The sequence below is a fragment of the Adiantum capillus-veneris genome, chromosome 3 (assembly GCF_014529385.1).
Source record: "Adiantum capillus-veneris isolate H3 chromosome 3, ASM1452938v2, whole genome shotgun sequence".
Lineage (NCBI taxonomy): Eukaryota > Viridiplantae > Streptophyta > Polypodiopsida > Polypodiales > Pteridaceae > Adiantum > Adiantum capillus-veneris.
The window spans coordinates 168,157,305-168,181,987 of record NC_140933.1 but is presented as its reverse complement, the minus strand read 5'-3'; the positions used below and the strand labels follow the sequence as shown (position 1 = coordinate 168,181,987).

General features: G+C 41.7%; 1 protein-coding gene across 2 annotated transcripts in view; it reads left to right on the top strand.

The window, feature by feature from the left end:
• Window positions 1–18,702, top strand: part of LOC147462154 (uncharacterized) — a 53,639-nt gene extending 34,937 nt beyond the window's left edge. Inside the window, exons 4-8 of one of the 2 annotated variants that reach the window (XM_086509570.1) lie at window positions 17,557–17,655; window positions 17,737–17,835; window positions 17,941–17,991; window positions 18,129–18,227; window positions 18,315–18,702. In XM_086509570.1, coding sequence (XP_086365696.1) covers window positions 17,557–17,655; window positions 17,737–17,835; window positions 17,941–17,991; window positions 18,129–18,227; window positions 18,315–18,479 — 513 coding nt within the window. In that variant the 3' untranslated portion in view covers window positions 18,480–18,702. Of the gene's footprint in view, window positions 1–17,556; window positions 17,656–17,736; window positions 17,836–17,940; window positions 18,040–18,128; window positions 18,228–18,314 lie in introns of both variants that reach the window. The other variant, XM_086509569.1, reaches the window with a different exon arrangement.
• Window positions 18,703–24,683: the final 5,981 nt, after the last annotated feature.

Below are 24,683 nucleotides of genomic sequence, written 5' to 3'. Positions count from 1 at the left end.
CTTTGATACCAATGTTAGGTGCAGCAGAATGATTGTTTGCGCTTTGCGCAAGATGAGTGCTCCGAGCTGTGCTCAAGGTTCCTTTTAGTTCTTATGGAAGGGAGAGCCTTCCGTTCTTAGTGGAAAGTGCTATGATCACGAACAAAGTGAATGGACACTGTGCGTGCAAGTGAATGAGACTGAGAGATAGAGAGAGAAGAGAGATACGACACCAGAGATGTTGTAAAACCCTCCTCCGAAGGCCCCACTCTCGTCGGCGAGAGTGGTCTACTTTTGATTACACAAAGTGGTACAATTCGTATGCAATGGACTGATGCAACTTGGACTATGCCGATGACGACGACAACTTTAGGGCTGAAATCTGTGGTCTTTTAACTGCTGAAATTCTGCAAATCTTTGGGCTGTTTTGGGTGGCTGAAATTGACTGTTTTGGCTGCGTTTTTATGGCTGAAAATGGGGGTTCTTCTGCAACCAACTAGGGATGAACTGTCTGCTGCTAAGGCTTGCTGAAACGCTGTGTATCTGCTTCTGAAAACCAAAAACGCTGGACTGTGGGCTGAGCGTTAGTAAAAACGTTGGCAGATGGGGAAGCTTGGCTGGGATTAGGAAACGCTAGGGCTGCCTGCTGATGGCGATGATGCAAGGGATGTAAATCGTTGGGGTCTGGAGTTGCTGATGACGCAGGAACTGCTAGAATAGAAAATGCTAGGTGCTTGAGGGTGTTGGCAGTGACGACAATGGAAAATGCCAAGGTTCTTGCTGGGTCCTGTTGAGAAGGTGCCTGTTGAGCATGTGCTCCTGCTGCCTCTTCTGCCAGAAAGTGCTAACTTGGGTTTGCTTGTATATTAATTTACCAAAATTGCCCTACCTACTATTGTTGGAAAGTCACTTAAAAAAAATAAGTGAAAATACCAAAAATAGGGAAAATAGGCTAAATGCACTGGAAAATTCCCCTGACTGAATCTGATGGATCCTGAAGGGAATACTGATGATCATGCTGTGTGCAACCGGAGGATATGCATGTATGCTAAGTGATTGGGCATGCACGGTCTACAAATAGACTCACAAAAGTGCCAGATCACTGCTAATCTAGACTGACTGAACCCTGATCATGCTGTATCTTGTCCACGGACACATAGGGTTGGATGTGTCACGTGACATGGCGTGAGGCCATTGATTTACCTCTCAGGTCGGGAGGAAAGCTGAAAGGACAGACGAGTGCAAAAAAGCGGAAGCTGTACTCGCAGAAAGAGGACAAAGCTCTTGAGCAGAAGATAAACCAAATATTAAAAGGCTTGAAGCACCCTTGGAAGAAGAGAAAATCGGTGGATTTCCCTGGTTATTTGGGCCGGAAGTCCAGTTTCGAGGTGGCAAGCAGATCTAAGAAGCGTACTCTTTTGGAGGATGTCTTCAGATAGTTCCGATAGTTTGTTGTCCTCTAGTTTCAGAGAGGATGAAAAACGGCGGAAGGGGAGAAAAAGCAAAGAGTCTAGAAGGCATGGAAGGCCATCTAGTTGTTCAGAGGAGGAGAGCTCGTCTTCTTTTGACAGTAACTAGATGAGCAAGAAGACTAAGGAGTTCAAGGAAGGGATTAGGCCATCAGGTTTGAGACGTTTTCAACCTACGAGGACACCCATCGAGCCCTTGAGTTTGCACAACAGTTTGACGTCGCCTTCTCTGGAGGGCGGCATCTTGAAAGAAACTGCACACATAGTGATCTACCCTGTTGTTACTCAGAGAAGCACCTGCGACGCGGTTAAAATTCAAGAAAATTTTCACGTCAACTTGGCTATCAGAAAAATATGAAGAGATGTCATCACAACTTGGCATCACTTGAGAATGGCTAAGAAAGATACACTGGACAACTACTACCAGAGGTTTTGGGATGCTTATTTGCCCATGCCTTTGTCTCGGAAGGTTACTTTGAGAGACGAGATTGAGCAGTTTTGCTGCGGTTTGCCAAAAGAGATTCGAGAGTATTGTCTAAACCAGAAGTTTGACTCTGTTCAGAGACTTATGGGACATGCTAAGCAAGGATTTGGAATACATGCCGGCTCATTGACTTATCCTACGGACAGGATAGTATCCACCTCAACAGGGCAAGAGTCTTCAAGTGAAGAGAATGAATTAGGGAAACCAGATGACAGCTCATCACAGGGTTTTGGAGCAATAAGAGAATTAGATGGTAGCACATCCGAGGGTTCTGACGAACGAAGGGAACCATATGCAAGTTCATCAGAGAGAGGAAAGGGGGTTAGATGATAGTATGTCTCAAGGTTCCGATGATTGAGAGTGACGTGCCAATGGACAGGGGAGACTAGTGAAGCCACCCACAGGTCCCAGGGCACAAGGAAAGAAAGGAAAAGGTAATCGATTGGTAGATTAGAGAATTTCCCAGATCTAGGTGAGGTGCCGGTGGACAGGGAGTCCAGGAGTGGAAGAGACCGAGGAGATTCTCGTTCCAAAACAGATTCTGGCTCACTTGGAAAGAAAAGTGAAACTCGTGACATACCCCCTCTTGAAATCGCTAACGTCCGCGATTGCATGTCAAATATACATGCCATAGATGATTTAGTGTGATTAGCACCCTTTAATCATTACATGTATTTGCAAGGACATACAAATGACTAAATGAAACCTCATACTTTTGTCATTTCTGTCTACGATAGAACTGAGCATTATACCTTTAACATTTGTTGAGCAATGTACACTTCTATTGCACTGAATCCATACGAACATATGATGTGCTAGCTCCATCATTACCCCTCTTTTGAGCACGTTTAGTTGGGGCATAGGTGGGTTGTAACCCAAAGGCTTCAAGATAAAGTTGCAGTACATTCGGTGACTCTCGTAGTTGGTTCTCTTTTATCCACTTTGCATCCATAGGTGGATAGTTCCTGAGCTTCACCAAATACCGTTGTGTAACTTTTCCCTTAACTTTTCTTTCTTTATGTACCAAAATCTGCTCAGGTACCAAGATCTTATCGAGTTCCTTGACCTCAGGTTGATCTTTATCGGGCATATCTTCTAGCACTTCACCCACGAAGGGTCTTAGAAGACTCATGTGGAATGAATTTCCAAGTGTCAGACAATTTTAACGTATAAGCAACATTGCTGATCTTATCAAGTACTTGAAAAGGCCCATAGTAACGCATACTGAGCTTCGGAAACCTCCTTTCCTTGCCCTTAATCTTCCTTAATTTGGCCTTCTCAAACCGCAAAAGAACCCAATCACCAAGTGAAAACAACAGTTCACGACGGTCAGCAGCCCTTTTTTGCTTTGCCCTAGTCTTCTCTAGGGAAAGCTTGATTTACTTATACATTTCATCCATGTTCTCTACATATCGATGTGCTTCGAAAATCTTATCCTTTGTGTGAAATGGGAGGAACCTTTTTGCCACCCTCAATAATTTCAAAAGGTGCCTTGCCTGCTGATGAATGCTGTAACAGGCTTGGACACTCCAAGCGAGAAATCAATAGCAACACACGAACAAAAACTTCATAATCATTGAACTTTAATAGGGGGAGAGTCGACACGGCCCGATGTAGTTCCGTGCCGAGAGAGAGATTGGCCCCAAAGATTGGCGTCCCTTTCGGTATTTCTTTTTCATTAATCATTGCAAAGTACAACATCTACGGGCCCTCGGCTCTCAGGCTCTGCATCCAGATGCCCTGAAGAGTGAGGTCCTTGGGTTCCTTTATTCTTACAAAGGGATGCCAAAAGCAAAGCCCCAAAAGCAATTAAACTCAAAATTAAGGGATCCCAAAAGCAACTGGCTCCAAAAACTGCCAAAAACCAGCCAACGCAAAATACGAAATTCCATACAGCCCTACCACATAAATAGCCACGCGAAAATCTGTACACTTTACCACCTCAGCTTGCCAGTGCGTTTTGCGGGATTACATACTGCTGACGCGTGGTAAGGTGTTCGTACAAGTTGCCACGTCATGAGTTTGTGACATACCCCCCTCTTGAAAGAAGCCCTGCCACATAAATAGCCACGCGAAAATCTGTACACTTTACCACGTCAGCTTGCCAGTGTGTTTTGCGGGATTACATACTGTTGCCGCGTGGTAAGCTGTTCGTACAGGTTGCCACGTCATGAGTTTGTGACATACCCCCCTCTTGAAAGAATTGTAATCGCCCTCGATTATGCTTGCAAAATGGACAGAGGCTATAAACCAATTCACTGGACACCGACTCTAAGTATCGATACACTAGACACGACACATCTAGCCCTTGTAGAAAGACGACAGTCACATCACTTTACATGACAGCACAATGCACATGACATATCAAATCAATCAAATAAAATTTCATTCCAAATCTCAGATCATGACTGCAAGCAACGTATTTAGTAATCGTATCTAGATCCATCTCGGACCTCACTAATCCTTATTGCGATCATGTCTATAGAGATTTTCAAGACCAAAATGTTGTAGTCATTTCGTCTCTTAGTCTTGCACTCAAACACTGCCACATGTTGAGAGTGTTCATCAATCAAAATCAGTTCTGGGAATTCCCATGTCGAAGTACTTCTTTCATAAAGTCATCCAACAGAAAACTGTCGGCCCACAATGACTTTATCCTTTTTAGGTAATCTGTGACAAAGGAGCGGAGTAACTACTCTCTTGTGCAGTCCCGCCTGCAGTAGATTCAATCTGCTATCTCCGGAAACTCTTGGAATAGCCAAAGCTAGACCAAAAGCGTCAAGGTAAAGTTCCAAATCTGAGGGATATCTGCTAGGTCCTCCTCCTCCATCCACTTCGCATTCGATGCTGGATAGTTCTTGACTAAGAACTGCCGTTCACTCTACTTTTCTCTTTCCTTTCCTGGTGAGCAAGTATCTATTCTAGAACGAGTATCTCCTCGCTCTCTTTCCCTTCAGGTTGCTCCTCAGGCTCCTTGTCGACTGGCACCTCACCCTTGAAATTTTTCAACACTCACATGAAAAGCATTGTGAATTTTCCAAGTTTTTAGTTTGAAGGATACATTCTTCTCTTGAATCTTTTCGTTTCCTTAGGCGTGCCTTCTCAAACCGTAAGAGCACCCAATCATCTTCCTTCAGCTGCAAGTCGCGCCGAATCTTGTCGGCTGCCCTCTTATGCTGTGCTTGAAACTTCTCAAGAGCCTTGTGCACCTTGGCAAAAGAAGTATCCAAAAATCTTATCCTGGATCCATAAAATTCACTGATCTCCCAGCTGATTCGCTTTTTCCTTTCTTTCCTTGTGCCTTGGGACCTGTGGGTAGCGTCTTTCACGTTCCTTGTTCATTGGCACGTCAGTCTCAATCATTGGAATCCTAAAACGCATTATCATCTGATCCCATTTCTCCGGAATCCTTTGATGAACTTGCATCTGGTTCCCTTGATTTATTCTTTTCAATTTGGCAGACTCTTGCCTTGTTGAGGTGGATACTGTCTTGTCCATAAGATAAGTCAATGAGCCGGCATGCGTTCCAAATCGTTGCTTAGCATGTTGCATAAGTCTCTGAATAGAAGTAGACTTTTGGTTCAGACAATAGTCTCGAATCTCTTTTGGCAAACCACAACAAAACTGCTTGTAATGGAATATGGCTATGGCATTGATTGTGGCGGAATCGAAATAACAATAGTGTGCATTTGCTTTAAGAGAATTCTAATAAAACTTGATAAAAGGTTAGCAAAATGAACATTACACCTAATTAGCTTGGCATGAACAGTACTTGTAAAAGAGAGAGAGAGAATTATAGAAATTGACAACAGTTGAGGACCGGATTTACTTGGAGCCAGTCCCCCCTCCAAAAGGCTTTTGATTATAGATTCTCGCATGAAGAGAGACTTGGTACAATACAAGATTTGTGTTTCTTGAGACCTTGTTGGTGCAATGAAGATGGTAAGCTTCATGCACCAAGATTATGCGCTTAACTATCTTACCAAAGCATTAACTTGTCCCCGGTCTCAATCCCAAGACCTCAAACACCTTCGAAGGTGGAGAGAGCTAGTAGGGAGTGAGGGTAGGGAAGAGGAAGAAGAAGTAGCATATGAGGAAGAAATAGTTTCCTCACTTGTCATTACTCTTGTAGCTTAGTGTAGCATAGTAACATAGTAATGGAGATGAAGAGGATGACAAGCTTTTGCTTTGAAGCATGGCTCTTGGTTGGATTTGCATCCCATAGCCAAGAGTTGTTGGTGCAGGCTCTCAACTTCTCAAGCTTGGAGAAGGAGATGAAGCTCTTGCTCTTCACACAAGGAGAGAATGTGTGTGAGTGTGTGGGAGAGAGTGAGAAAAAGGGAGAGCCCTCTCTTGCGTTGGTCGACCCTCCTACCAAGCTGAAGCTCTCACATGATTGGACCTAACCTTTAGTCATATCAAGCAACAAGGGTAGCCTTTGGACAAGTGTCCTCCCTGTCTCTTTAGGAGAGAGGACTTGAATATTGCTTGGATAGTTATTTAATTGAACTAAATTTTCATTGAACCTCTTGAAGGGCTATCCAATAGGACCTAAGAACACCATGAGGGCAACATGGGTAGGGGCTTGACATGTGTCCTTGTTGCCTCTCAAGTCTTGGCTTGCCTTGAGAGTGTGAGTGTGCTCTCTCTCATCCCCTAGCTTCAAGGCTCGCCCCCTCTTATGTAGGGATCCCATTGACTTTTAAGCACCTCAAGCACCTTAGCCCTCAAGCATGACAAGCACCTCAAGCACCTTAATCATCAAGCATGACAAGCACCTTAGTCGGCAAACATGACAAGCACCTCAAGCGACAAGCACCTCAAGCTTGGGCAAGGTTCCCACCTCAAGGTCAGCTCCAACTTGCTTAAGGTCCTAGGTATAGGGACTTTTAACATTAACCCTTGGAGGTCTTTAATGAAGCTAACCCTAAGGTCTTTTAAGCTCCATCATGTGGTCATTGCTCTTTGATAGACCATCTCCCTTTTGGACCCGTTGCCTTCTCTCCCTTTGGTCTCGTGCTGAGATAGATCTAAAAGCATATGTCTATATTCTAACTCTTGTTCCTGTTTATTTTTCCACATTAAATCTTCAGTTCAATATGAGAAAATCATTTGGGCTAGTTAGATATTAGATTTTATGACATTACCTCTCTCTTGAAATCATAGTCATCCTCGACTATGAGGTAGAGAAGATAAAGCCTTAGTCATTAGTCTATGTTTCCTATCGAGTAGAGGATCCCTTTTTATCCTACGACATCATTCCAAAATGGATGACTAATCCGTTTGGTGCTTGGGAGACTTAGCTGTTGCAAGTATGTGTGCTCTTTAGTCCATATCGTACTTTCCAAAGTAGAGTGTCAAATTCTATTTGGTGTTTGGGAGATGTCGTCATCACAAACATGATACTAAGCATGCATACTACTCAAATTTGTGCACAATAAAAAGAGAGATCTAGTCTTATAAGCAAAAACATTGCTCATTTAAAAGAAATATTTACATTTGCTTACTCTAGTGTAGCATTGTAAGCATTGACAAGGTTCATACTATCCTTAAGCTGTGTTCCTTGCATCCACCTAGCATCTTCAAAAGGATAATTTTTGGATTTTAATAAGATATTGTCGGATAATCTTACCATGCCGTAGTACCTTGTCCTCATGTCGAAGGATAGCTTCATGAAAAGCATTGTGTATGAGCCGATGGTTGGGCAACTTGAGTTGATAGGCCATCTCATTTATTGGTTTTAAGGTTTTAAAAGGACCATAGGGTCTCGGCTATACTCATCGGCAGCGAAGATCTTCCCATGTACCTTAAGTAGCAAGGGACTTTTTGGTCTTCCCTCAACAATTTCAAAAGGTGCCTTTCATGTAGTAGTATGGATAGTGTTAATGTACACATACTCTACAAGTGATAGATACTTCTCCCATTGTGAGCATTGATCTACTTCTGTAGCATAAGTCTTTAGTAGATCGAGAATCGTAAGGTTAGCTATCTCACTTTGGCCATCTGTTTGTGGGTGATAGGTCGAAGAGAAATTCAACCTTGTACCTAGATTTTCAGAGAGACCTTTCTAGAAATTAATGGTCATTTTAGGAACTCTATCTGACACAATGGATGTTGGCAATCCATGGTGTTTGAAAATCTGGGATATGAAGAGGGTTGCCATTTGGTGTGCCTTAATAGTGTTTTTGACATGAATAAAGTGTGCTTGTTTGCTAAACCTGTTGACTATAGGCAATGGCTGGAGTAATCCAAGTTGCTTCTATCATACTTTGTCTTTTGGCATACCACACATCTTGAAAAATACTGTTGTATGTCCACTTTCATGGTGGGCCAAAAATACGTCTCTACTCCTCGAAGAGTAGGTTGAATCTCTCTATGCCCCACATAGGAAGAAGCATGGGATTCATACATCACTTTCTTACAAAGAGAGTGAGTAACACATGGCCTGTTTCCATGAAGAAGATAACCATCGTGCAAGGTGAATGGTTCTTGTTTCTTTCCTAAGGCAAGGGTTGATATTATGTCCTTAAAATCAAGGTCAGTAGCATACTACTCATCTATCATAGAAGATAGATCATTGTGAGGTACTATAGACACTGCATTTAGTCTTGGTCGTCGTGATAATGCATCGGCCACTTGATTATGCTTACCAATAATATGAACAATATGAAAATTGAATTGTGAAAGAAAATTTGCCCACCTCATTTGTTTGTCGGAAAGCTTGGTTTGCGTCATCAAGTACTTGAGACTTTGGTGCATGGTTACCCGGAACGGGAGGGGAACGGGGAGGGGGGGGGAACGGTCCACTAAAGTAAGGCTTGATTTACCTCCATTCAGCTTAGTCCCAAATAAACTCCTAAACAATCCCAAAACTGCCCCCTAACGTGCCCTCGAAGTGCACCAAATATAATCCCCAAACATCCCCAAATCTGCCCCCAAAAGCCCACTTTTTGGCCCCCAAATGCCTACTATTTTCCGTTCCGCCCCGCATTTTGCCGTTCCGTCTCATTTTCCACCTCGTTTCCCCCATATCGGAACACCGTTCCGGTTACACCCCGTTTTGGAACGGCGTTCCGTTCCCATCTCCATTTCGGGAATGGGACTCGTGCGGAACGCCATTTGGAAACGTTTAGGCTGTGTTCCCCCCGTTCCCTGTTACATTGCTTTGGTGGTCCGTTCGTAAGATGAATGGAGTTCCCAAAAGATAGTGCTTCCATGCGTCTAGGACATGTAGAACAGCTAGTAGCTCTTTCTCATATATATGCCCAACACTTGTTCTATATGCTATTGCATGCCTCTCTTGGAGCAAGGCTGCTCCAAGACAATCTCCACAAGCATCACACTGGACCTCAAATGGTTTTGAGAGATTCGGTAGTGTAAGTACAGGTTGAGACATAAGTTTTTCTTTGAGCTTGTCAAAAGCATTTTGCTCTTTGGCAGTCCATATGTACTTAACATTCTTCTTTATCAAGTCATGTAATGGTCCTATTATTTGTGAGAATTTTTCTATGAAGCGTCTATAGTATACACACATACCGATAAAGTTTCGTAGCTCATGTAGATTCCTTGGATTAGGCCATCTTTTTAATATCTCTAACTTTGTGGGATCCATACGGATACCATCTTGAGAGATAATGTAACCTAAAGTAGTCTCTTGAAGGAAAAATTCACTCTTCTTTTGGTTAAGGAAAAGTTTATTCTCCCTCAATGCTTGAAAGATTACCTGGCGATGTTGCTTATGCTCCTCGAGAGAACTGAAAATTTGCGGTAGGGCATAGAATTTTTCTCCATTAAGCGATTAAATGTAGCTGCAGTATTTGTCAAGCCAAAAGGCATGACAAGATATTCATAAAGACCAAAAGTTGTGCGAAAAGCTCAATATCCTTATTTGATGATAGCCACTTTTCAGGTCAATCCTGCTGAAGTATGTAGAGCCTTGTAGCTTATCAAACAGATCTTCTACCCGTGGTACGGAGAATATTTTTTTTTGATAGTGATCCGGATTAGTGCTCTATAGTCAATACACATACGATATGTGCCGTCTTTCTTTTGCACTAATAGGATGGGCGAACAAAAGGGAGAGGAGCTATGTCACAAACTAGGTGACGTGGTAGTGCTCTCGGATACATACACAACCCTGCTGACGTGGCAGCTGCGGAAAATGCACCGCAAATCCCACCACAGAACACGTTGACATGCTTACATGGCAAAGCCGTACGAACATCAGTACGAACGCTCCGCTTTTTGCATTGACAGTCCGTACGGATTTTCGGAAATTACGCTGGCCAGCTTTTGGGCAATATGCTTTAATTTTTGAGAAGCTTGTTGGGCCTCATTACTGGGAGTATCTGGACGCGGAGTTTGAGTGTGAGTCCCTGCAGACTCCCTTGTACTTTGCACACAAGTTAATATAAAAAGAAATACCAAAAGGGACGCAAGTCTTTGGGGCCAATATTTTTGGGCACGGAACTACGCCGAGCCGTGTCGTCTTTTGTAAACTGTTTTAAAGTGAATCTCTGCTGTGTCACGGTAGAATCTAGATCAAGTTTGTTACAGTGGTACCAGAGCACAAAAAGATTCTTCTTCTATGGAGGATCCGATCCTTTTTGCAGCGCACACAGCTTTTGTGAAAGAATCTTCGTGTCCCGACCCCGGACTTATTAGTCATTCCCACCCTACATCGCGCATCGGGCGCGCTCCCGTCTTCATCGTTGTGTCCTATAGGACATAAAGCCATAAAGAATCCCAGATTACACATGGGTTCTCGTGAAGAATCTGACAGAGATGACACCTCTTAGTGGAAAGGCAAAGAAAAGTTGAAAATCTAGCGTGGGAACTGAAGAAAAGAATGAAGATTTGGGCAATTTTTTTTTTTCAACAAACAAGTTTGCCAAAAACAGAGTACTAACGTCAACTGCAAATTGACATATGTGTGAACAAATTGATTTAGTACTCCAGGGACTCGAGATTGGCGAGACACCTGAAGAATTACCCGACTAATAAGATTTACTCGAGATGGCATGAGGCAAATTGCTTCTCCTTTGAGGCAAGGAGGAAAGCCGCAAGGACAGACGAGTGCAGAAAAGTGGAACCTGTACACGCAGAAAGAGATAGACCAGAACTCACAGGACCACCAAAAGATAAATTTGAGAGTTATAGAGCAGCAACCGAGTACGGAAGAAAAAGAAGATGAAAGCATAACTGGTACCACATTGAGTGGGGCCCGAACTGAATCAGACCAACGAAAGTACAAAGTTTTTCCACTCTTGGGGCAAAGTGAAAGATCAGGTAGCCCTCATTTTTCTTTGATGGAGGAGCCAAGGTCCACTTCTTGAATTTGGTGGCTCAACTTGAAATTACGCCCGACAGGTTGAGGCCACAGACGGAGACAGTTCTAGCGGCACCCGGATGGGATGTTGCCATTACACCGATCATTGGCAAACTTCGTTTGCAATGTCAGAGGTATTTAGGGCATGAGGACTTCTATGTAATGCTTTTAGGAAGGTTGTGATGTCCTTCTCAAAATCCCTTGGTACCACAAGAACAACGCCGTCGTTTAGTATCGAGTTGAGAAAGCGACTTTGACAAATGAAGGGCAAAGAGATTGTACTTGATGAAATTCACTTTCTTTACTCAATTTTTCTTTAGAGAACTGAATGATGATTGAAGGTCGAATATCTTTGACCTCGAAGAGAAACAACAAGATTTTTTTGCAATAGAGGTTGATTGTTTCTCAGAAGGCGTACAAAGCGAGTTACCTCCTTTACGTCGTGAAGATCGCATGATTGATTCATGGTAGTACACCACCGAACTGGCCACCTTACAGCGTTAGCCGGGGCCAAGGTAAAGAAACAATGAACCAGAACAGATTTCCACATTACAAGGATCGATGATATACTCGACGGACTTCAAAATTCTACTTGCCAAATTGATATGAAGAAGTGATTATCATCAGATTTGTATTGCCCTTGGAGACGTCTACAAGATAGCTTTCAGGATGACTTTTTGCATTTTCAGAGAATACCGATCATTTGTGGGTTTTTCAGACACTGAGGAAGCATAGATTGCTTATACATGTGAAAAAGAGCGAGTTTTTCTTGCCTGAGATACATTTCTTGGGACACATCGTCTAAACAGAAAGAGTACAGATAGATTTGGCCAAAAATGACACTGTCCGCGATTGGCTTGACTTGAAGAATGTTCACGAAGTTTGAAGCTTTTTGGGCTTGTGTTCTTACTACCTTGGTTCATTCAAAATTTTGCAGAGGTGGCTTCCCCTTTGCACATTTTGACGCAGAAAGGAGTCGCTTTCTCATGGGGATCGACAGAGGTGGCTGCCTTTCAAACACTTAAAGAAAAATTGACTACTCGACCAATGTTGACTTTGCCGGACTTGCAAAAGTTATTTGAAGTTTATTGTGATGCTTGTGGTTGTAGTTTGGGAACGGTCTTAATGCAAGAAGATGCGGTGGGCTAACATCTTGTTACAGTTTCACTTCCAGATTGTCCATGTTCAGGGACATAAAAACTTGGTGGCAGATGCTTTATCTCGGAAGCAATTAGTCTTGGCTATTTCCACGGTTCATCATAGAAGCTTCGAGGACATGGTCGATCAGTACGCCACAGATTCAGATTTTTTCGATGTATTTTACGGGATTGCTACTTGATAAAGAAAACGATGTTGTGCGTTACACAGCCGTTGAGGGAAAAGGTTTTGATTGAGTGCCATCGTCCAACTTTTACGGGTCACCGTGGCATCGACACCACCTTCAAAGGTGTGGAGCGTTACTTTTTTTGGCCGAGACTCAAGAAAAATTGGACAAATTTGTTCGCAGTTGTTTAGTATGCCAGAAGTCAAGTTCGACCGGCATCAGGCACAAGGATTACTACAGCCTTTACCCATTACCACATTTCTTGGGACACATCGTCTAAACAGAAAGAGTACAGATAGATTTGGCAAAAAATGACACTGTTCGCGATTGGCTTGACTTGAAGAATGTTCATGAAGTTAGAAGCTTTTTGGGCTTGTGTTCTTACTACTGGTGGTTCATTCGAAAGTTTTCAGAGGTGGCTTCCCCTTTGCACATTTTGACTCAGAAAGGAGTCGCTTTCTCGTGGGGATTGACAGAGGTGGCTGCCTTTCAGACACTTAAAGAAAAACTGACTACTGGACCAATGTTGACTTTGCCGGACTTGCAAAAGTCATTTGAAGTTTATTGTGATGCTTGTGGTCGTAGTTTGGGAATGGTCTTAATGCAAGAAGGCCATGTGATTGCCTATGAAAGCCGATTGTTTTCAAGGCCAGAATTGACAACACAGATTTATAAGAAAGAGCTTTTGGTAGTGATGCATGCTCTTACTCAGTGGCGACATTACCTACTCGGAGCCGATTTTACGGTCTTAATTGATCATCAAGATTTTATGCTACATCTTGTCACAGAAGCAGCTTTCAGAAAAGAAGATGCTGTGGGCTTACATCTTGTCACAGTTTCACTTCCAGATTGTCCATGTTGAGGGACATAAAAACTTGGTGTCTTCTTTACCGGAATGAAGTGGTTAGCGAATCTATCGATGATTGTCCAAATGCCATCATGCCCACTTTGAGTCTTGGGGAGATCAAAGATGAATCCATCGCAATGCTTTCCTAGGGGCGGGTGGGAATGAGTAAAGGTTGAAAGAGTCCCTGTGTCTTATGCTGTCAAAACTTGACCTTTTAGCATACTAAACAACTGCGAACAAAGTCATCCACATCCTTTTTAAGTCTCGGGCAATAGAAGTAATGCTTCACACCCTTGAAGGTGGTATCTATGCTATGGTCGCTGATCAACCATATCCTCGAAGCTTCTGTTATGAATCGCGGAAATAGCCAGAACTACGGCTTTCGAGACAATGCATCTGCCACTAAATTCTTTTGTCCTTGAACACGGACAGTCTGGAAGTGAAACTGTGGCAGGAGGGTAGCCCATCGTATCCGCTTTTCCGAAAACTGCTTCTGTGACAAGAAGTAGCATAAACTCTAATGATTTGTAAAGACTGTATAATTAGCTTTGAGTAAATAATGTCGCCATTGAGTAAGAGTATAGATCACTGTCAATAACTCTTTTTCATAAATCTGTGCAACCATTTCGGGACGTTAAAAAATCCTACTCTCATAACCAATTTATACTTCCACAGTGCCTGTAAAACTCTCTGCAAATCCCAAAAGTCGTCTTGAAAGCTGTCTTGTAGACAGGAGCAATTCAGATCTGATGTAAACCACTCTTCACATCAATTTGGCACGTAGAACCCTGAAGTCTGTCGAGTATATTATTGATCCTCGTAATGTGGAAATCTGTTCTGGTTCATTGTTTTTTTATTTTGTCCTTGGCTAACTCTGTAAGGTGGCCGGTTCAGTGGTGTACTACCATGAATCAATTATGTGATCTTCAGGACGTGAAGGAGGCAACCTGCCTGGTACGCCCTTAGAGAAACAGTCAGACTCTATTGCAGAAAATCTTGCCATTCTATTTTGAGGTCAAACATATTCGACCTTTCAGTTTTTTTCCATCAAGTACAATCTCTTTGCCCTTCTTATTCGTCAAAGTCGCTTTCTTAGCCCAATAGTTAACCACGGTGTTGTTCTTGTGGTACCAAGGAATTCCTAGGAGGACATCACACCCTTCCAAAGGCATGATATAAAATTCCTCATGCCCTAAATACCCTTGACAATGCAAACGAAATTTGCCAATGACAGGTGTAATGGCAACATCCCGTCCGGGTGCCGCTAGAACTGCCTCCGCATGTGGCCTTAGAAGTTAGCCTATCGAGCGTAATTCCAAGTCAAGCTGCCAATGAAGTTGGCCTTGGCTCCTCCATCAAAGAAAATGAGGGCTTTTTGATCTTTCACTTCGTCCCATGCGCGGCAAAGTTTTGTGCTTTTGTTCATCTGATTCGGGTGGATCCCCACGCAATGTGGTACTAGTCATGCTTTCGTCTTTCCTTTTTTGTGTTCAATTGCTGCCCTGTAACTTTTTGGCTTATCTTCTGGTGGTGGTGTGGTTCGCCTTCTATTCAAGAGTTTTGCTCGGCTCTTTGTGTGAGCACATGTTCCGCTTTTCTGCACTTGTCTGTCCTTTCAAGTTTCCTCCCAACCTGAGAGGAGAAGCAATGGCCTCACTCCATGTTGAGTAAATGTCATCAATCGGGTAATTCTTTGGGTGTTTTGCAAGTCTCGGGTCTTTGGAGTACTCGATCAATCTTTTCACACGTGTCAACCTGCAATTGATGTTTTTACTCCGCTTTGGCAAAATTTTTCACCAAGAATCTACCAAAATCTTCATTCTTTTCTTTAGTTCTTGTGTCGGATTTCAACTTTTCTTTTTCCTGCCCACCTAAAGGTGTTATCTTTGACAGATTCTCCGAGAGAACCCATGAGTAATTTGGAATTCTCTATGGCTTATGCCGTGTAAGACAGAGCGATGAAGACGGGAGTGCGCCTGATGCGCGATGTACGAAGGGTGGGAGTGGCTAGTAGGCCCGGTGTTAGGACACGAAGATTCTTTCAAAAAAAAATTGCGTGTGCTAGAAAAAAGGATCGGACCTCCTTAGAAGAAGAATCTTATGTGCTCTAATACCACTGTAACAGGCTTGGACACTCCAAGCGAGAAATCAATAGCAACACACGAACAAAAACTTCATAATCGCTGAACTTTAATAGGGAGAGAGTCGACACGGCCCGGCGTAGTTTCGTGCCCAGAGAGATTGGCCCCAAAGATTGGCGCCCCTTTTGGTATTTCTTTTTCATTAATCACTGCAAAGTACAACTCCCGTGGGTCCTTGACTCTCAGGCTGTGTCGAGATGCTCTGAAGAGTGAGGCCCTTGGGTTCCTTTTATTCTTACAAAGGGATGCCAAAAGCAGAGTCCCAAAAGCAGTTAAAGTGAAGGGATCCCAAAAGCAACCAGCTCCAAAAACTGCCAAAAAGCAGCCAACAAAAAATACCGAATTCCGTACTGCCCTGCCACATAAGCAGCCAGCTTGAAACGCGAAAATCCGTAAAATTTGCCACGTCAACTTGCTAGCGCTTTTTGCGGAACTACGTATTGCTGCTACGTGGCATTCTGTTCGTACAGGTTGCCACGTCATCAGTCTATTTGCGGGCGGTCATGCCACGCCATCTGCTTGTGACAAATGCACTGTATTGTTGTATGCATATGCAAATATTGGTCCCACTTGCCCTTAGTATCTGACACATAGCATTTAAACAAATCTAAGACAATAGAATTAGCCTCTTTTGACTGTCCATTAGTTTGTGGATGAAATGAGGAGGAAAACTTGATCGTAGTGTCCATTCTCGTCATATGAGGATCACGATCATTGACAATAGACTATGGTATACCATGGTGCTTGAACACATTGTACATAAACAATTGTGCTATCTGATCAAATTTAATCTTCTTTGTGACAGGGATAAAATGAGCATGCTTGTTGAACTTACAAATGATGGTCCATATACCATCATTCTTTGTAGCATTCTTGCAAGATCAAAGATGAAATCCATAGCAACTGTCACGGGGACGGGCACCACCTGCCAACGGAAAAGAACGGACTGAAGAACTTTAGGCACTTCAAATAACAATTGAACTGAAAGAGATGCACGACACACGAGACGGGGAGCACTGGCCCCAAACCTTGGCGCCCCTTTCCGTATTTCTTTATATTGCTTCAGTTGAGTACAACTCCCATGGCTCTACTCTGCATCCCTTGCGAGTAGACTACCAAAGTGAGAGCCCATGGGTCATATGTCAAGGCCCTTGGCCTCTAAAAGCAGTTTACATGACAAGCATTCAAGTTCCAAAAGCATCTGGCCTTCCAAAAGCAACCAGCGCAAAATAAGGGAAATCCGTACAGCATGCCACGTCATCAACTAGCAATGTAAATCCTAAAATTCCGTATAGGCTTCCACGTGGCATTGTCGACATTTGGGTAGATATTATCCACACTACGTAGCCAATGGGATTCATCCTCAAGGGCAGCCGAGGAGTGCAGGTTTCGTTTTGACTCCCACATGTTTTTCAGTTTCGTCAGAGATCTTATGCAGTGGCATTACTCCCCACGATGGTGGTTCGTCTTGCACTCCTCCCATACCTCACCTTGAGGAGTTGCATTTGGTGGATTCTTCCATATCCACCCTTGGTATTTCTCAGCTCTGTATATCCTGCGAGATAGGCTATTTCTAGTTCTTACCTAAGGTTCTAAGCATGAAAGATAGTAAGCTTTCTCCAATTATTGTTGCTCATCTGTGAAATGCATCATCTTCATTCGCAAAGATAATTGTTAAAGAGAACTAGCATACAATTACTGACAGTCTGAATTGTTGAAGTCAAGGTTTCTTGATCTGTGTCTGTAGGCATTTGTTTAGTTGTTTGATCCGAAGCTTATCAAAATTGAAAAGTCGAGCTTTTTTGGTATTGGTGTGTTCGTTTCTAATTAGAACTTTTTTAGCTTATTTGCGTGATTGTTTAATAGGATTTTTAATTCATACATGGCAGCCCACACAGCCTTCCAGCATTTGTTAGGTTTAGGTTTAAGCTAACCGTAATATTTGTACAGCATTTGTGCTAACTGTTGACCTGCTGATGAGCAGAAAAAGTGGCCACCTTTGCAAGTCCTCGTTGCTGCGGGCCAGTTTTTCTTCTTAGAGGAGTATCTCAAGTCAGAACTAGATCTCAATGCTGTAGATGAGGTGAGGTTTTGGTTGGTTGTTTGAGGATCAAAAGGTAGCTTTTGAGGGTTATTTATTAAATTTGGAAATGGTAAGCTATAGGACGGCTATACTCCAATACACAGAGCTATTCTAGGAAGGAAGGAGACTGCTGTCAGTCAGCTTCTCAGAGTTGGAGCAGATCCACATGTACTTGATAAGGTAAGTAACTTAGTTGCTGGAAAAGCCCGCATAGGAATCAGTACTTGCTGGAATTGGCTGCAATGACATAAATCAGTACAAATGATTGTCATTTTTGTGCTCTAGGATGGTGCTACCTTTTTACACTACAGTGCGCAGACAGGGTCGTTGAATCTGGTGAGGCTTTTTGTCAAGTATGGAGTGGACATTAATCATTCTGACCAGGTTTAGCTTTAATTTTACTTTTTGGCAGTTCATTAACTAGTTTTTCTGTGGAGGCTGCTTTGTATCTGATCGACGGTATGGATTTGCAGGATGGATGGACCGCTCTCCATGTTGCTGTCTTAACAGCTAGAGATGACATAGCACGACATTTGCTGCTCAATGGTGCAGACAGACACCTGAAAGATAAGGTTAGAAATGTATACTGCCATGTAACTGGACGACACGTTCTTAATTTTTGTCGTGTGTAATGGTTTGTGCTATAAATTTTGTTGCAGGATGGGCGCACTCCTTTTGACCTTTGTCTTGCAGTAGGGAAAGGATACAGAACCTTTTCTGTAGCAAAAAGTCTGAGGAAGCTTCGCGAAACAGGGAGCTCCTTCAATATGGAGCTGGATTTCCCAGAAGAGCCAACATCAGAAGAGCAATATGGTGCAATTTGAGAAACAATGCTTGATGCATTTATTGGCAGCAACAAAACCTTATTTGACAGAAGTTTTGTCTTGAGATACATCTTGACATGCATTGACAGAAGCAAGAGTCGAACGGCATTTTGTTTATCTGTTGCATTAAACGATAATGCAGTTGTATCAGCTCATACATATACATCACTTTTCATATCGTAATGTGAGCCATGTTATATAGAAGGGCCATTTTGGAAGTAAATGAGGTTAGGTCTGGCTCTAAGGTACATGTCAGCAATGCCTTGTCCATCAGGCTAGAGCCCACAAGTCTGAAACTGTAGTGGCCTCTTGTCCATTAAACTGCATCGCTGCTGAATTTTGAATGTGATGTGCTCTCCTGCATTCATTGGCTCATCATTAACAATCGAGCCTTAAAGTAATTGCATAACTTGCTCCCATTGTCTCATGAACTATCTCTTATTATAGTTGTATATCTCAAGTCATTTAGTTGTCCAACAGATCAACAAAGATTAACTCTTAGCTATTCTTTAGCATAAATTTCATACCACCTGAATATTAGCTTTATGTTTCTAATATTAACGATTTCAATTGCATGAGAATTACCAAATTTGACCTTACCCTGATAGTCCTTTAAATCAATCTGTGTGTATCGTAACACGGAAGCTTGCACTAGAATTCATCATCTGCTTCTGTGCAGAACTGTCAAATTGCATGGCAAGGGCATTTTCATTGAAATATGATGTGAGAATCAAGATGTTTGAGGTATTGGTAGTCTCTAAAACATCGTGAGTCCTAAGAGACTCTACAACAGTGATTTCCTCAACCTTAGCTTTGCTTTTTGCATCATCGCCAGACTTCTTAGTCTCTTGAGACTTCTTGTCTCTTTTTGTAACATGACAGTCCTTTATATACCCTATGGCAATAGTAGCACTCAACATTATGCATAGAATCATGACTTACTATGACAGTCCTTATGATCTTTGGACTCCACATGATCTTAAGTGTGACCTCTCTCTACATGATTGTGCAATGCAAGCATCACTAGGTTTGGCAGGTTCAATAGATTTACTACAAATCTCTTCATTGCACAAACTATCAAATACATTAATGTAAACTAACTTGCCTTTACCCGTAGAGTTACTTATGGTTGTGCACAAAGTATCCCATGAGGAAGGTAAAAAGCAAACAACAAAGATAGATTGAACCTCTTTGCCGAAATTGAGACCCTATGATGTCAATTGATTGAAGCTAACATTGAATTCATTCAAGTGTCAAGAAATTGTGCTACCTTCTTTCATACAAATCTCAAATAGCTTCTTCAACAACAAGTAAGCTTTATTACTTGCACTCTTGCACTAATATATGTCACATAAAGTCTCCCATAAGGTATGATAAGTAGCATCACCAACAATAGTGAAACACACTAACTCTATAAGCTGTGAACAAAAAGTGGATCTAACTTTAGCATAAAGGGATTTTCATTGGGCATCCATGTACCTATTACCCTCTTGGTGTTCAAACAATGGCTCCAATTGACCTATTAAAATAGGGATAGCTTGAATCTGCTCCTTCCAAATATTGAAGTTTGTACCATCAAACTTTTGGATGTTATAAATGTACTTCTCACAACTAGAAGCCATGACTGTCAAGTATGAAAACTATGGCAAAATCTTGGAAAACGATTGGCGAGGTTTTTTAAGTTAAAAAGAAAAATCTCAAATGGAAATGACCATAAAAGTGATCAAAACACTAAAACTAAGCATAAAGGGAATCATTGATCAGAAACGCATATAATTGATCGATCCCTGATCATAAACGACTACCAACATGACGTCAATAGCACCTAGTCCTCTCTATGCATGTCCTATGATGAAGCCTCATATAAAGGTACTCCACCAACTTGTATCACTCAAAAGATCTCAACATTTGAGAATCCACCAACTCAATAAAACCTCACCACAACCCTTCAAACGTTAAACAAATGACTCAAGACATGGCAGAATGCTACTGATTGTAATATATTGAGCTTGTAATCAATGAAACTTGTATCCAAACACTTGTAATTCTGTAGAATTGACAAGCCAAGCTGGCTATGGATACAAGTCGTAGTGATCAAATTTAAACCCACAAATGACATACATAAACCAAAGCACATATGGCTACAAATCACTCTTAGTACACAAAAAACTTCACTTTTGCGTGAGCGACTATATTTGTATGCTTATGTATAAGTGTTGTCTGATCCACTTGTGTCGAGTCTGATTCTTTGTGAAAAAGCATGTTGCTATCAATGCCAAACCGGACAACAATGATCATGGTAGATGTAGTGAAATTAAAGCAACTTGCAATCATATCATCATATCTCTTAAACCTTGAGGAATTTGCAAAAGCTAGGCTTCTGTGAGTTTGTAAATCTCAAAAGGAGGATTTCTTTTGGCAATAATTTTTTAGTGAGAGATTTTTGGAATCACACGAGCAGACTCCAAAGAAGATTCTCTTCTCCTATCTCATGTTGGGTGGCACCAACATTGCTTATGCAAACTTTGATTGATCTCTTGCTCTCTTCCTCCCTCATTCCCTTGGCACCATCACTCTCTCTCTCTCTCTCTCTCTCTCTCTCTCTCTCTCTCTCTCTCTCTCTCTCTCTCTCTCTATATATATATATATATATATATATATATATATATATATACACACACACACGCGCACGCGTGCACGCGTGTGTGTGTGAGAATGATTTTGAGGTATTAACAAAATATAGATGCTTTCTCTTTGATGTCATTAACAAGTTTCTTATCTCTCTCTCCCTTCCCCCCCTCTCTCTCTTCCCTTTGCATGTTATGTACCACCAACATTGCCCATGCAAGCCATTTTCCTCTCCCTCTCTTGCTCTATGTCTCTTCCTTCCTTTCTCTCTAATTCCATGTGGCAACGTGATTGTGTATGAAAGATATTAATTTGTCCTTCTTTTTTTGTCTTCCTTTTCCTCTCTCATTTGTCATTGGCCCTTATGGAAGTTATCTCTCTCCCTCCCTCTCTTTCTCCTGAGTATTTAATAAAATGCAAGCCAGTTCCCTCTGTCATTTGTTAAGTCTTCGCAATCTCTCTCTCTCTCTCTCTCTCTCTCTCTCTCTCTCTCTCTCACACACACACACACACACACACACACACACACACACACACAATTCCTTCATTAATGGTGAGTGAATCAAAAATTAAGATGCTTTCTTTGGGATCTCTCTCTATCTCTCTATCTTTGGGATCCCCCTCCCTTCTTACATTACCAACAAAACCTTAATAAATAACATGGACATAGAACCCTTTTCGTGGACTAATATTTCAATTTTATTCTTTTGTATAGCTAATGTCAGCGTATCAAACAATAACAAGGAATAGCAAGAATTTTTAAGCGAAATACTATCTCTTCTAAAAAAATATATCTTGTGTACATTGATTATCATCATGAACCAATGAAAAGGATTAACTATCATGAATATTTCATGCTACAATATTGAAGAGATTAACTATCATGGAGATTTAATGATACAGTTTCATGTGGTCTACCATTACAATATCAAGGATTTTGGTTGACAAAAAATACAAGATAACAATACTCTCTCTCTCTCTCTCTCTCTCTCTCTCTCTCTCTCTCTCTCTCTCTCTCTCTCTCTCCCCACAAAGACATCCGCTATTGACCATGAAGAGAAATGATGAGTACAAGAAAATTTTAATTACATTCAAAGGATTTGTACAATGGCCTCAGTGGTGAGGTGGACGGGGGTAAAGCACTAGTGGCAACATCTACAATGGAGTGCCCTATGGTAGTTCGTATGGGAAAAAACCTTTGTATCCATGCGAAAATGGGAGGGAACACCCATGGATGGAGGTAGAGGAAACATCCATCCATATGGTGCTAAGATGCAAGTGCAGACTCCAATGGAACATCACATGGCATTGTGGATGTGGAGTGTATGGGAATCATAATAGGATTGCTAGTATAGGAAACATGAAGGAGGTGTAGAATCCAATTGTGGATGACGTGATGTGGAGTGTGAAACCTCGCCAATATGAGATTTCTCCTAAAAATTAGGGCAATGCATGATAGGAGCAATGCATTTTTGGAAGAATCTCTATTACATCTCTATGCTAATGCAATACCGGTTGAGAGTTTTACATGCCATCCCCATAGTACTTGTCCCAACGAAACAATCAAGTGCTACATCTCTCTCTCTCTCTCTCTCTCTCTCTCTCTCTCTCTCTCTCTCTCTCTCTCTCTCTCGGGTGAAAGTTCCAAGAATCCACCATCATATTTATCTACATAATACATGCCATAATAGGAAATATAACATTTTTTTGTGTCCTCAAAGTGAGTGGTTGTGTTAGCCAAAAATACATCGTAAAAATCTCACTACACTTGACCACAAGAAGGTTCGAATTTCCCTCACTGTTTATATTGTATGGTTGTGTTTGAACAAAAGGATTTGAATCCTTGAACATGTCCTCCTCTACTTAAAATCCCTTGGCATTGACATCAATGTTGCAAGCTTCTCGATCATAGTGAGGACGCACATAGCTATCGCTATCAACTCGAGTAAACATGACCACGATGAGAAAGGACTGCAATAATCAATGAACTCTTTGCTTATACAAATGCATATATAGCATACAAAAAAAAACTCAAAGTACAAACATAAAATCAAAGTACCTGCTCACGTTCATCGTTGCGCATCAATTTATAATATTATGGTAAGTCCAAGCATAGTGTGTGACAAAGCTTGAATCCACATTGATCTGCATCTACTTATACCATGCCCAAATGCTTCATGCAAAGTGTTGTGTGGTCGAAGATACTTTGTCGCTTAAGTAAAAGTCGACTCTATTAGATCCCTAGAGAAAAAGTTCCATACTATCAAATGTAGTGGAGATAGTGTTCAATGAGCTGAAAAATATGCCCACACCAATCACACATCCCAATGTGAGCACTAGCATCCATTTTTTAGTGGATTTCAAGGAGCCCAAAATTGTTGTATTGCACTCGTTTTTTGTAGCATGCAATTGACATATGAAATCTGTAGGAATTGAAATATGCTTATGTTACTTGGATTCAAAGTTGGAATTTACCTGGTCTATGACCTCTTGTTCCACAACTCCAATCACATGTAGTTGATGCTGCAATATAATCCAAAGTTTAGTGGATCAATCTCCTCATTTGTACCATCTAGAATAAAAAATAGCCACATGGCGATCTGTCAAAATCAGATTTACTAATTTGTGCAAAATGAAAAATAATGTGATCAAAAGAGATTATGCATTAACCTGATCCAAACATCTCTTCAATGTTATAATCTAATAGTAGACTATGAACGTGTTAATCATCATGCTTGGACTAGCAATGTGTAGTATGCTCTAACTGTGAGCCATGTGATTGAGCTCTCTTTTGGGCAAATGCATGTGATGTCATATGGGTACCACCCTCATCACTGTGAGACTATGCTCTCCCATCATCATCGATGTCCACATGTGAGCATGTGCTATAGAGGATACTCTATATGTTGCCTCGTTCATGACCCACCGCTAACTTCTTATCTCACCGTCTCCATCTCGTTCACGCATGGCCTTCTTCTTGCGCGTTTCTCTAGATAGTTCAATTTCCTGGCTATCCTCAATGTGTTGAGGACTTTAGATAGGGGTGGGTCTTTTTCTACAAGCTGTAATCCATGAACATTGCAAAGATTTTTTTTTGTGAAGTGAGAAAATTGAATCTAGAAAATAAATGCAGCTAACTCTTTGTATGTTTACTAACCATTATACTCAAATACTTCTTCTACTTGAAACTCTCCATTGGGCTAATCTAACCACCATGGGAAACTCTTCCACAAAGCTTTCTTGTGAAGCTTGTCAATCGAATAATATGGAATGATCTTCTCTCTCTGACTTAACCCATGCATCATATGAAAATTATGGGTGAGGCAACCAGTTCTCGGTGCACTTTCTCCACCATCTACATGGTTTGCCATTCAACTTGAGAAAGAAATAGAAAAATGTTAATTTAGGGTAACAACATTTCATTTGTGTGTTGTGCATACCATATGTGGTTATTTCTCAATGATATTCGTGGTACGCATTTGACTCTTCCACACGCTAAAGGCCTCTCAAAATAGCATGTACGATAGGCGCTCTCAAGGTGGACGTTAGACTAACCTGTGATTTCTCTATAGCTTG